Source organism: Eptatretus burgeri, chromosome 9 (genome assembly GCF_056783735.1).
Source record: "Eptatretus burgeri isolate ZD-2024b chromosome 9, Ebu_testis_v1, whole genome shotgun sequence".
Taxonomy (NCBI): Eukaryota; Metazoa; Chordata; class Myxini; order Myxiniformes; family Myxinidae; genus Eptatretus; species Eptatretus burgeri.
Genome location: NC_140969.1, coordinates 90,422,358 through 90,437,201, shown reverse-complemented (window position 1 = coordinate 90,437,201; position 14,844 = coordinate 90,422,358). Strand labels below are relative to the sequence as shown.

Below are 14,844 nucleotides of genomic sequence, written 5' to 3'. Positions count from 1 at the left end.
TTGTGTCAGGAAGGGCATCCGGCGTAAAACATGTGCCAAATCACTATGCGGATCATACGGATGATCCGCTGTGGCGACCCCTAACGGGAGCAGCCGAAAGAAGAAGAAGAAGATATTTTATTAACATTTTCGTTGTTCATTATTATTATAACCATGGTTATAAAAACTATTTTTATTGTTACTGTATAACGTTTTTACGTCCATCAGGTTTAAGTCAAACACTGCATACTTCAGTACAATTGGTTTAATATTTGCAAAAACATACAAAAATACAAAAAATAGAAAACATTTTACAGTTGTTACAAAACATACTAAATTTTAAAAATACAAAAAAACGGTTGTTTCAACGCTGGGTTCCCATCATGCAATCGTTCGAGCTTGGGCGGTTTGCAAAACACGGAACGGAACTCGCACGCAGCGTCCCGCGGAGCCGGCGCGGTTCCCGAAATAATTCCGTCCGTCTCATTTGGCTTATTAATGAAATAGACTTCTGGCCTTCGTCTGCACAGTGAAAAGGCTTAAAGGTGTCCGTTTTTGGATCTGATCTTCCATCCAAACATGCAGCAATTTCTCCATTTCGTGGATGGGCCCGGTCCGTTGCGTCATTATTACTGTCGATCGCATGGGTGCAGAACCTTTCACAGCTCCATGAATCCGTTCTTTCGTTCTTTATCTTTCAAAATCGTCGACACAGTAGAGTGTGATAACTTAAGATCACGTGCGATCGCATTCACTTTCTTTCCTCCTTCGTACTGTTTGATCACCTGCATTTTTGTGGCGAGATCAATGGCCTTTCTTTCCTTCTTGGCAGGTTGAGGAGTTGACAAAGATAACTTCCTCTTGTTAGACATCTTGGGGGTTTGAAGTAAAAAATTTAAGATAAACGGATACGGATAAACTGCGCTATACTGAGACCACGCGAACACGATAGCACTGGCGGGCGCTGGGACGGAAACTGTCGTACACCCAGCTGGGCAACACACGCTGCCAGACGCGGAGCAGTCGTGGCGAGACATACAGTACATATCGCGGTCGCGGGCGTGGTCGTAAAGTCGATCAGTAGTAAGTCGCATAGGTCGTAAAGTCGACGACTTACTGCATATGTATATATGTGTATATGTATGTATATATTGTTACGGCTGTGGAAATTCGCAAACCACCATTCAGGGCCCGTAGGTGAGATATCTCTAAGTACATGTGTCGTTAGCCCCAAACCCGTTGTATAGAGGGAATTTATGTGATTCATCCGGGCTGCGACGCTTTGAGATAGCCATTTTTTCTGTTCTATCTTTATTTTGAACCAACCACGTCTCAACCGCCATCACACAACAACCACCTTAACCACCACGCCAGCCATCGTCACCAACTACAACCACGCTCCATCCCTCAGACAACAACAGCAACAACGCCAACAGCCACGACCTTTACCTTCACAACTCGCTCCCACATCATCGCATCACCGCCATTCCCAAACGGCACCATAACCATCAACCACCACCGAAAACCCTCCACCACCTTCGCCTCTCTCCTTCTACGGCCATTCCCGCACCACCTGTGAACACTCAGCGTTGGGCTGTCTCTGGCCCGTTCGGCGATTGGTGCCGAATGCACCGATCCGCGAGCGCAAATAGCGGCCTTTCCGAGGGAGAATTCGGATCAAGAACGCGACGCGCCCACTTCCCCTCCGTCCAATTAGCAGGCACGAAGCGGCTTGGCCCCGCCTCCAGGCACGTCTGTGTGAAATCGATATATGCAAATTCTAGGATCAGGGGAGATTCACGCCCCCTTTCCTCAGACCAATGGGCGAGCGTGGCTCCGCCCCCGAGGTCATCCTGATCCGGATATTTGCATATTAGCTGCTCCTGCCAGCCTATAAGAAAGCGAGCGCAAGGCGAATGAAGTCAGTCGAGTCGGGGGGAGAGTGAGTCGAGTCGGGGGGAGAGTGAGTCGAGTCGGGGGGGAGAGTGAGTCGAGTCGGGTGGAGAGTGAGTCGAGTCGGGTGGCGAAGTGATCGGTGTGGCAGGAAGAGTCGAGTCGGGTGGCGAAGTGATCGGTGTGGCAGGAAGAGTCGAGTCGGGTGGCGAAGTCATTGGAGTGTCATCAAGTTGGGTTCTGGAGTCGGCTGAGAAGAGTTGTGGGAAGAGGCCAAGGAGCTCGGGTCCGAGGCAAGGACGGCGGTCGGCGACGAGGTCGCGGTGTGGGATCGCTCATCGCGGTGTGGGATCGCTCATCGCGGGACCCAAGCCAGCCAGCCATTCTCCCTCCCCCAGGGCATCAACAATTCCCCCTTTCCCCCACGCTGAGATAGTGCAACAAGGGGGCCCCGTTCCCACCCCACTCCAAACGTCGTGCCAACGAAACCCGCCAAGGAGCACGGAGTCGGGGCACAGCCACATGGCCACATCTGCGGCTCGTCCGCCAACTCGTCACGAGGACGCGGGTAGGACCCCCCCCCCCCCCGCTCTCGCGGGCCTGGCCGCTCCTTCAGGTCACGCGCACATATTGGCCTACAGGCCCGTCTGCCCCCTTGTCTATGAGGGTGGCTTCTTTCCTTTGCTTTTGAGTAAATGTGTGTTGGCGCCGTCTGTAAAGTAGAACTGTATAAGTGTTGCCGTGTGTGCGTGTAGTCGGTAGTAACTCTGCGTCGTTGTTGCTTGTGTTTTGGTTGCTATATGTGCATTTTGACTGTTTGGCTGTATATATGTGTTTTCCGTGTGCCGGGAAATAAATGTGCTTTGTGTGAACTGTTTTCCCGTTTTGCTTCGTCTTTTCTTTATTAACCCTCCATCCTGCTTCACGTAAAGGGTTCGTAGTGGGCTTAATACGCCCGGTAATTAATCGGAACCGTCGAGGTCGACGATAACACCGCTCGGTTATCACTGTAGCACGGAACGGACCGCTTAAGCGGTTCGTGTCCGGAGTCGGCCTGTGGCGTGGTACGATCGCCCGATTGACCATCCGCGCAGGTACTTAGGTAGATCGAATTTGGCGAGCAACCCTATCCTACGCGGGTGGCCGATTGGCACGATTGTGGTGAGGTTGAAAGGCCCACCCGTGACTGGCTCCGGGCGATAGTTCCCGGAGGGTCACGACTGAATTGTCCGTCCGGTGGGCGACGCGGTCGCGATTCGAGTGACGCGGCCGGCCGCACGCCGGCGGGCGCGAATTCGCAATAAAATGTATTATGTATGTATGTATATACGTATGCATATATGTGTATATGTATATACAGTCATGCGCCACTTAACGACGGGGTTACGTTCTGAGAAACACGTCGTTAACCGACATCGTCGTTATGCGAACATCTTTTTTTTTTTTGGTTTTTGTTTTCGAACATCGTACTTACACAAAACTACACACCTTGGCTATATGGTGTAGCCTATTGCTCCTCGGATACATGCATGTACAGCATGTTACTGTACTGAATACTGTCGGCAATTGTAACACACATCCAAGAGAGACGGTAACACATTAGATTTACCTTTGTGCTGTTCATGACAGCCATCTGTGTTGTTAGCAGCAGCTTACAATCTCTCGCATCGATTATAGAAAGGTGAATAATTAGCGTTTGGATTTTATAAATACGTAATCATTGCATCGATGTTATAATTTACAAATGATGAAACGAGCACCTGTCAATTGTGATATATATTTTTGGAACAGTGCGATTGTTTCAACAACATAAAAAGCTTCGCAAAAAAAACAAATTGGTGTTTTAATGTCGACTCAGAAAAACGATTTATTCACGGAATTCTTCAATTCAAAGGTAATTTACTTGCTCGAAGGTATACGTGCAAACATTGGTTCAGTTTGAAAGCCGATTTCCTTGATTCCCGATTTTGCACGATCCTGGTTTTTCGCCATGACATTTTATGGACCTCAACGATCACATTATAACAGGGCCACACTCGTTTATTATCATTATGAGGTACTATGTACTGTACAGTGTACATAATTGTATGTGCTATTTTTATACGAGGCAACATCACTCGGCGATAGGAATTTTTCAGTTACATTTTTTTTTCATTATTTTTTTTTTTTCAGAGCTGGAAGATCCGTCGTATATGCTATCCGTCGTTGCCCGGAACGTCGTAAAGCGGCGCATGACTTTATGTGTATATATGTATGTATATGTGTATATGTATATACGTATGTATATATGTGTGTATATGTATATATATATATATATATATGTCTGGCACTGAGGTCGCTCTCTGAGAATCACCAGAGAGATGACTCTCACAAGCACATCATCACATTAAACAATCAGAGGAGAAGACGAACAGGAGACATTCACAGGGAAGTTGGTCCATTACCAACTCCAGAAGTGAGCATTTGCCATTGTCAGAAAGTTCACAGATTGTGTCAGACACTTGGAGTCACAGAAGTCCTTTGCTGCAGTGCTATGGCTGGTGAAAGAGGGACCAAGACCCATTCAATTAGCATGTTGCACAGTTGAAATCACAATATACTGTATGAGGAAGAGAGAGTTTGGATGGGTGGTTAAAAGTTGGTCCATGGTAGCTGAGAGAGATGTAAATGGAATCATCACTGTTTGGAGGATGGTACAACACAAACAAACAACAGGTGGGAGCAGAGGGCAAGTCAGAGTCAAAGGTATTCCTGTGTGTTGTTTGAGGGAGTTGTAAGAGCAGTACACGGACCGTGATAAATGCAGTTCTTTATGTAAACTACAGCTCAGCCACCAGGACAGAGTTCAAGCCAATCAAGCCAGAGGAGACAATAGCCAGGGAGAGACACTAAAGAGTCAGGGTCGTCCTGTGGGAAGAAGGAGTCTGCTAAGCAGATGATATCTGGTTTACCAACAGCCACCTGGATTGAGAGATCTCAGTTTGGAGTGGATGCCTTGGATGTTTGAGATCCACACAGCTTGGGACGGGGTTGGTGGCACTGTTGGCAGGATGCAAGAATGTAGAGAGGGAGTGTTGGATCTTGGATAGGGGGTGGGGCAAGGAAGAAGTCCTTGAGAAAGGGTGGGTGGGGGGGAAAGCAGGGATGGGTGGGTAGTTGGTCAGCTCGTAGGGGGTCGTAACTGTGGTATAGCCTGCGGGCCTGCTGGGCAGGGCATGATGATGGGGGGAGTGGTCGTCGTGAGCATCGTGTCTGCCAGGAATATAAGGAGTGCGCGCCGCCTGAGGCGTCGTAGTGATGCCGTAGTCGCCCCGGCTTGTGAGTGTACTGAGTACGTAATAAAGGAGAGCCGCGGGCAAAGTACGCCCACGCTCGCGCTTGTACAGCACAGCCCGGCTCGACTGTTCCCCCGCTCGTGTCTGCCTGCTAAGCATCTCTACCACAACACCACAGTAACGGAAGCTAAGCTGGGAGGGGCAGGTCTTGAATAAGCTGGGAGGAGGTGGGCAGTGGGGAAGCTTGAATCTTGTATGGTGAGGGAGACGTAGAAAGGGGAGACATGAGGTAGAGGGATGCTGAAAAGGGGGACATAGAGAAGGGGTTTGAGGATTAGGATGCAGACATGTCGGAGTTCGCGAGTGGGAGGGAACTGTCGTGGAGGGGTTTCACACCATTGATGGATGTGAGGGGAATTGATGGTTGTGTGCAGACATCCTCTGCAAACTGGCGTTCTCATGATTCCCGATTTATATATAGGGAGACAAACATCATGGGAGGGTGAAATTAAGGGATTGAGGAAAGTAGTGCTCTATGTATGGTTGGGGGGGGGGGGGCAGTTGACCAATCGAGCATTGTGAGTAAGATAGGTTTGGGATCGAAATGTTTTGAAAAAGAAGAAAAGGAATATATCCTGATGAAGAAGAAGAACATGTGGGTTGTTCTTGACCGAAAAGTAAGGCAAGCAGAGCATTTCAAAATGTTACTAAAAGATTTTCAATAAAGATTCAAATTGAAGAGGAATTTTAAGGAGGCACTGCATGAGCGAACATCAAACTAACATTCCTCTCAATTGAATTAATTTGCTTCTCACTTTAAAAGCTTTCAATAAAACTTTAAAATGTTTTTTGGGGAGGTGTTGAGAAAAAAAAGAGACAAAGAATGAAACAAAGGAGTCAATAACAGGCAGAATGAGTTCATGATTTTTTTAGAGTGGAATTTTTATTTTATTTTAAACGAGCAGGGGGAATAAGATAAAGTTGAGTGTTAAAGGACAACCCTTGGGATAAAGAAATCGTAACGAGGCACGTGATGTCTTAGCAGAGGCAGAATTTGCATGCCAACAAGCTCGAGCTTTGGCAAGTATGTCAGACACTCACAGGGACACAAATTTGACAATACATTGCAACAACGTATGTATGGCTAAACACGGGAAAATGGACGAAAACACAACCAGCATCACAGTTTTGAAAAGATAAGAGAAAGACACGACCGATCTGGTCCAGTAAACTTAGCTTTGATGAACTGGAAAGAGACACTACACGAGCCAACGTCCAATGCACCCAGACCCAGAAGCGGAAGAGTTACCAGAGCTTGATGGAAAGATTGAAGACATTGAAGAGTGTTACCTTTTTATGACATCTGTTTAATCCAATACAGTAATTGGTATGGCTGATTGAGCCATATGGGATGTCATTTAGTCGAGATGTTTTATGATTTGTGTGTTCATGGTCCTGCTTGCAGGTCGAGCGTATGCTCCCGAGTTCTACTATGACACAGTGAACCCTGTGCGTTCCGTCAAGCCCAATGTCTACTCTTTTCTACTCCAGTGGACTCAGAAGGAGCCTGAGGCTGTAGACCGAGTCACAAGCTATCGTCTGCAGTACAAGCAAATTCGGGTGAATCAATATCTCACTGATGTAAACAACCGTTATATTTATATCGGTGATCACCATCAACATTTAAACCATTTTAGTTCCTTCATTTTTATTTTTTTTCCATTACTTGTTTCGTTTTCAGATTTTCTTGGATTAATCCGATGTTCTAATCATCCAATCAGGTGTTTTAAAATGGAATTGAATGCTGAGTTTAATTTGCAGTGATGGAGTTCTCGCTAGATTCTGGAGGATCTTGTTGGGAGATTGTTTCCTACAGCAGAATGTAATAAGTGTTTGTTATCTTGCCAAAACGAAGTTTTTGCAAGATATGTTAGTCAGCTTGTATGGTTTTTTTTTTGTTTGTTTGTTTGTTTGTCTGTAATCACGTATAAAAAATTCTGCAGAGCACAGTTATCATTGGAAATTTTTGTAACTTCGCATATCAGTGGCCTATAGAGGTCCCTTTCAGCACATAAAATTTTGAAGGTCAAGTTCAAAGGTCAAAGGTCAAGGTCACTTTGTTGCAAATCAGGGGAGTCGACGAAACCCTTATTTTTTGAGTAATTTTGATCGGATCATCTTCAAACTTCATGGGAATATAGTTCATGGTCTGGCGCTCAGCTGATTAATTTTTGGTGGCGATTGGCCTTGACCTTCATGCTTAGCACCGAAGATCAAACATATTTGACCCCAAGGTCAAATTTTCAAATTTTAGGAACCATATCGTGTAGTACCTCAAATTGAACACCTCGATGAGTGCTTTCTAGATATGTCAAGCTTGAGACATTATGACGTCATTTGGTGACCTTATGAGGCAAACGCATATTTTTCATGGTTAATCTGTAGAACGATTCTCATCGGAATCTCTCGTAGACAGATATTCCTCAAGGAGTCGCTCCTCCTGGTGGATAGCAGCTCTGTTCACCTCAGTGTGACCTTAAAGAAGTCACACGTGGTCACCTTTTGGCAAGATACGGGTCACCCTGCGGGTGACATTTGTTTATTTTTCTTGTTTTTCATTTTTAATATCGTGATTTAGTGTAAAGTCTGGTGTATTCAATATTGTGGTTGCTGTTGTGTTTCCAGCATGTTTATTTCGAAGTGCATGTTCCAAGGCCGACTCGTTTTAGTGACAAGTTGAGCAGTACATTTTTACCCTGCGTGCGAATCAAAAAGTGGGGTTAAGCAATTGGTTCACTTTGTCTGTCTCCAGGTGTCAGTTTATGATCAAGGAACTCCATTTCAATTGAATTTTATATTTTGAACCCAAGAACGTGAATTGGAACAAGAACCTGCAGCTTAGCAGTACTTTGGTTCTGAATTTGGCAACTTGTACGGAATGTCGTTCTGAGTGTGCATGTGTACAGAGGAGTGAAGTAAAAAAATTTTTTACTCTGTCTACCTTTCTAGCAGCCAAACAAAATTGAAAATCATTTCAAACATAAAACTTTGTTTTTAAGGACGTCATGAAGGACACAAACAACAGGCACGAAGAACTAATGTAACTTGTTAAATATGATGGTGTAATAGACCGTCTCATCAACGGCGATAAACCGTCTCATCAACTGCGATAAACTTCTGAAAAAGTTTGTTTTTTTCTACAGCCTTTAAAATCTTTATTTTATTCCAATTGAATTATATACTTGAACACTGTGGAACATAAATTGCCTTCTTGGGACTTTTAAAAAAACTTCCAGTTTTGCAATACTTGGACAAAATATTACGCCATTTTACATCATCTCGACCAATCTAATTTTCCGCTCGCTCTTTCAGCATTGGGGAATATCGAGATTCAGACAAAATGAAGACTCGTAGAAAATATAGATCTTCCTCGGAAACACAATAAGCAAGAGTTTACAAAACCCTTCCCATGTCCTTTTTTCTCAAGATTGCACAGAGTAAGGTGTTCTATGAACTCTTTAGTCTTTCAACCTGTTATTTAATTGGTCGGCAGGCAATGCATATTTTTGAATGTAGTGAAAAGATGCTTGTGAAATCAGCCAACGTAGAGCAAGTTTTTGCTAACTTGTATGTCACTGAATGAATGTTGCTCACGACTGGATGAAGAGGGGTTGGTTCTGCTTTAATTTTGGGCAGTCCGTACAAAGCTGGTACCATCGGTTCAGTCGGTGGAGTTAAATGATGCTTTTATTCTTCACTGATAACAGCTTCTCTGTGTAACTTATTGAAGAGTAGAGTTACCTTCTTTTTATAACTGCTAGAAGGGCTGTGACATATTTCCCGGTATGTTTTCCGTCAATGGAAGCTGGAAGAATGGTGTAGGAAGGAAGGATCGACATTGAAGAAGCAGTGGGAATCATTTCAGGGACAAAGGGAGTGATTCCGGAATGATGGCCTTATATTAAATAGAAAGGGGGCAGCAAGGTTTGCAGTGGCAATTAAGGAAGGAATTCAGGCTTTCTTTAGGTCAGTGGAGGGTTGAGAAGGTATTAAATAAAGAACGGATGATGTACTTGTGATGAGTAAGGCCAGGCAAGAAAATAGAATTTCAGGAAGGGAAAAGTTAAACATATTCGATACCAATGCAAAGAGTTTAAATAATATGATTGAAAAGCTTAAAGCCAAACTGGATAGCGAGAAGTACGATATAGTTGCAGTGAGTGAGACATGGTTTAAGGAGGAGAGTAACTGTGGAACCGGATTGGAAGGCTACAAGGTGTATCGGTTTGATAGGAAGGAGAGAATCGGAGGAGGAGTAGCAATCTGGGTAAATCTAAATAAATCTGGGTAGAACAGGTTAGGACCAGTGTGGGCCCATTGAGGAATAGTGCCGGGAGAGTGGTTAGTGATGAAAGTGAGATGGCAGGCTTATTCAACAGATTTTTTTTTTAACTTTTACATCAGAAGAGTCAGGAGAATTGCCTATAGCTGAGAGTATCTATCAAGGAGGTGAGGAAGTGCTTTTATAGAAGATCCAGGTTGGAGTGGAGGAAGTAAAGTAACAGACAAGTAATCTAAGAGAAGATTAGGCTCTGGGTCCAGATAATATGCACCTGAGAGTATTGATGGAGGTGGCAGAGTAGGGAAGTGAGATGTTCAGGAATATTTTCAATAGTTCACAGGAGGCAGGACAGGCACCAGAGGATTGGAGAGTAGCAAATGTTTTGTTAATCTGGGAATTATTATTTAATTTAAATGGAAATTATTTCGTAAAGGATCCAGAGAAGAATTGGGAAACAAACCTGTTAGTTTGACTTCAGTTGTGGGGAAGGTGTTGGAGACATTCATTCGAAGGTGTAGTTGGAGACAAATAAATACAAACATTTAAACAAATACAAACTAATTAAAGGTAGTCATCATGGGTTTACTGAAGGAAGTCCGTGTTTAACAAATCTTTTAGTTCTATGAAGCAGTGTCTGATTGGGTGGATGAGGGAAAGGCAGTGGACATAGTATTTCAAGACTTTAAGAAGGCATTTGATAAGGTACCACATTGGAGGTTGTTTGCCAAAGTGAGGGCTTGTGGAGTGACTGGTCAGGTAGCTAATTGAATTGCAAACTGGTTTAGTGATAGGAAGCAAAGAGTGGCTGTGAGTGTGAGGATGTCTTGCTGGGAAGATGCAAGTCGTGGTGTACCTCAGGGATCAGTACTCGGACCATTACTATTCATTATTTACATCAACGATTTGGATAGTGGGGTGAAGAGTAAGCTTTCCAAATTTGCATTTGACACAAAGCTTGGAGGTAAGGTGGATAGCAGAGGGGGTGGTGATCAGATACAGAAAAGTATTGATACTTGCATAGATTGGGCAAAAGATTGGCAGATGGAATTTAACCTGAGCAAGTGTAAAGTGTTGGGGATGGGAAAGAACAATGAAAATAGAGATTACAGGATGAAAGGGGTAATTTTGGAGCGTGTTGCACAGGAGAAGGATCTGGGGGTGGTAATAGATGTGGGAGGTAAGCAGGCAGCATAGTGCCACACAGCTATAGGTAGAGCAAATTGGTTTTTAGGTTTTATTCAGAGGGGATTATTTATAAATCAAAAGAGGTGGTGGTAACATTGTATAGGAATTTAGTGAGGGCCACATTTAGAATATTGTGTGCAGTTCTGGTCACCACAATCCAGGAAGGACATCGATGTGAGAGAGAGGGTTCAGGGCAGGCCCACTAGATTGATTCTGGGCCGAGCTCGACTCAGCTATGAGGAGCAGCTTATGGAGACAGGGCTTTATACACTAAAAAGGAGGCGGTTACGAGGAGATATGATAGAGATGTTTACGATAATGAAAGGTAGAGATAAAATAAGTGCAGATGAATTATTCAAGAGTAGACAGTGATAGGACCAGAGGCCATAGCCTGAGAGTAAATAAGAGGAGAGTTAAGACGGTGGTAAGGCAGGGGACTTTTACTCAGAAAGTAGTTAACGCATGGAATGGCCTCCCTGGAAAGGTAGTGGCAGCAGAAACAGTGGATAAGTTTAAATTGGAATTAGACAGGTACCTGGAAGTTATGGAGATAGAGGGGTGTCGGGATGTTGACAGGACTTTTTGGTAGTGTGAGCATTGATGGGTGATTGTGTGCATGTGTACGGAGTTCTGTTGCTGGTGGTCTCGTCAAGGGGTGTTGTGTGGTTGATGTGTGTTTTTAACTAAGCCTATGCCTCCTCCCCGAAGGGTGGGGGGGGGGGGATACAAAAACAACAAAAACTTAAAATAAACAGGTAATAAATTAAAAATATATATATTTGCATTCTCTTTTTTGGATCTTGTGTTGTGAAATTAGTATGGTGTTCACACATGCATGATGGGCTGGATGGCCTCCACCTGCATCTGTTTTCCTTGTGTTTTGTTGTCCTTCAGTCGATCCAGACATTGTAGTCCATTCCTTGCCTGTGATGGTGGTAACCAGAGTCTTGGCGTGGCAGATGATGGTACTGATGGTGTATTGTAGTTTTTTCCACATGAGTTGAGCCGAGGTTCACCCTGCAGATGGCTGATTCAGTACCTGTGACTACTTCCGTGAATGGAAGTTGTTTCAGTGTGATAATATAGTTTCATCCCTTCAACAAAACTGAAAGTTAATTGTACAGTACTTCAAACAGGTGTTCAGTCCCACCATGGGTTCTTCTGTATCTGCTATGGTTGTGAACTTGGTGATGGAGGAATTGGAGGAACTTGCCATCCAAGCTTTAATAGTGCAGCCAAGTGTATGGTACCATTACGTGGATGACACATTTGTCATGTCACAGCGAGGCGGTGAACACCATACATGAGGCCATTGATAGCACCTTTCCTCCCATCAGTTTCACCCATGAAAAGGAACAAAATGTATCCATTGCTTTCCTGAATACCATGGTGACATAGGGTTCTAAAGGAAGGTTGAACATCACTGTTTACAGAAAACCCACTCACACTGACCATTGGGTTTTGAGTCATCCCATGGAACACAAACAAGCTGTGATACACACCCTCCTAAAAAGAGCACGTGATTTACCATTGACAATGAAAGATAGGAGGAGAGAGGTAAAACATCACCGAGGCATTCTGAAGAGCAATGGCGACCCTGACTGATTGTTACCAAAAATGGAAGCGGTCTTGGTGCAGCCAAAAAACATGACTGTTCAACAGCAACAGCCAAAAGGTTTTGCCTTTTGTGCCGGGTGTGTCACAAAGAATTGGCGGAGTTTTGAAATCGGCAGGTGTGAGGGTAAATTACAAACCTGTGTTCATCACGAGGCAAGCACTGATGCATGTCAAGGACAAGCTTCCCAGGAATGACCGGACAGGAGTGGTTTTCACGGTGCCCTATAGTTGTGGGGTGGAATATTTGGGTGAGACAGGAGGAACCTTAGGCCAATGCATCACCGAGCATCGCAATGCCTTCAAGTGTAATTATCCAATGAGATCTGCTGTGGCCAAACATGGCTGAAGGCTGGCCATGTTGCATTCAGGGATAATGTCAGCATCTTGGATGCAACCCCCAGTAAAGCCAGAAGATGGATTTTGGAGGCACAGCATGTGGAGTGAACCATTAAATCACTCGGAGGAGGTGGTTGACTTGCCATGAGCGTTACGCCCTCTCATTCAGAAGCGCATCAGAGATACCCAACATATAACGTCGCAACCAGTTTGGATTTACATTTTTACATCATTTTCATCCCCACCCACAGCCTCCCCCCACCTCATCTTTCAAACACAGTCACATTCATTCCTGGTGTCTCAGACCATTACATAAAATTAATGTTTGTTGGTAATACATACATCAGTTTAGCCTTATTGTTTTATATTACAGCCATCACCTGAAGCAAGTGTTGTAGTCATGTTTGTTTTGGGTTACATCGATTGAGTTGAATTGTTATGCAGTTGGTTAAATTTTATAGTTTGTTTGATTTAACGTACCAACGCATCGTTGGATTTGGTTTGATGGTTTGATTTGGTTTTACAGTTTGGTTTGATTTATGGTTTGGTTGATTTCACGTACAAAAAATAGATTTGAATGTCAAAAGAGAAAAATAGATTGTGTGGTTCCAGAACGACGTTGATTGGTGGGTACAGCTGTACCCAACCACCTTTTTGGCATTGTTGTCAGGGGGATTTGGAGTTTTTATTTACTCTTGAGAAAGGTCGGTAGATACACGGTTGTTGCTCCGTGTTGCTGATCGAAACGTCGAGTGATTGTTTGCTCAATTCAAGGTTTGGAGAACTCATAATGAATTCATGTGATATAGTGTGTGTGTGTGTGTGTGTGTGTGTGTGTGTGTGTGTGTGTGTGTGTGTGTGTGTGTGTGTGTGTGTGTGTGTGTGTGTGTGTGTGTGTGTGTGTGTGTGTGTGTGTGTGTGTGTGTGTGTGTGTGTGTGTGTGTGTGTGTGTGTATATATTTCCAAGTATCCCAAGAAAATGTACTCCAAAACCAGTTATGCAGAGCCAAAATGTGAGTACATTTTTTTGGGACACCTTGTATATATGTATATATGTATATATATGTATATATATATATATATATAGATATATAGATATATATATATATATATATAGATATATAGATATATAGATATATATGTATATATATATATATATATATATATATATATATATATATATATATATATATATATATATATATATATATATATATATATATATTCAAATATGTCGGGAAACAATGTAGATCAGGGGTTGTAGAAAACCCAAACTTTGCCAAGTAATACACAAGAGCTGCAACCAAATCTATTCTGCATTTGACAATATGTGGATTTGGCAGCCATACAGGATGTCGTTGATTCGATGTCTTCTCAGGTTCATGCACCATATGATATCAAAGGACATGTTTCATGCAGATACTACTATGTGAAATCCGTTTGAGTGTTCTCATCACAGGTTTTTAAAATACCCTTTGTTTACAATCGTAGGTGTGCATTATATTTTGGTAAAGCACTGTATTTATTGGGTTTTTTTTGTTTTTTTAAAATTTAAACAAGGCCTTTGTATCTAAAGTGTTCAACATTATGTAAGCCTTACTTTATAGAACTTACTATGGTTTGCCATTTTATTTCTGTCTCCCCCACCTCCCTCCAAGTTTGTCACAGACTTTCCACTACCATGTTATTTTTCTATTTCGAATAGCATGCACAATTTCTCCTATCTTCTTATAAAGTAATTGCGTTCTGAGAATGCAAATTAAAAATTGATGACACTTAATATGCAATTGCGCAATGGTAATGCATGAAATGTTTTCCGAGTTTGTTGACGAACTGGTGAATGCCCACGGCATTTAAATGCATCATGTAGGGCTGTAGGCGTTAATATGATGTAATTTTGTAATATCATTGCACCATGGTGACACTACAACCTCGACATTTACAACGCAGTAGTGGTAAGATGAAACCTGACGATGAAATTCATACAAAGTTGCATATTTTTCAAAGTGTACTCATCTGAGACACCTGACGAATGCTCTTTTTAAGATGATTTACACTTGTACAGACAATATTAAGTCCCATTTTTAATTGTTGAAGTCGACTGCCCCAATTTAAAGCAGTCTGTTATTGTTTTGTGCTTGTGTCATCAAAACAACTCACTAAAATGTATTTTTGTGACTAAAAGGGGATTTTTGTGACTATTGTTCAATTAAGTAT

General features: G+C 43.1%; 1 protein-coding gene across 1 annotated transcript in view; it reads left to right on the top strand.

Annotated features, from left to right (window-relative positions):
- The window catches only part of MDGA2 (MAM domain containing glycosylphosphatidylinositol anchor 2), a 366,045-nt gene that overhangs the window by 196,408 nt on the left and 154,793 nt on the right, over positions 1–14,844 (top strand). Inside the window, exon 11 of the mRNA XM_085893801.1 lies at positions 6,613–6,767. Coding sequence (XP_085749927.1) covers positions 6,613–6,767 — 155 coding nt within the window. The remainder of the gene's footprint in view (positions 1–6,612; positions 6,768–14,844) is intronic.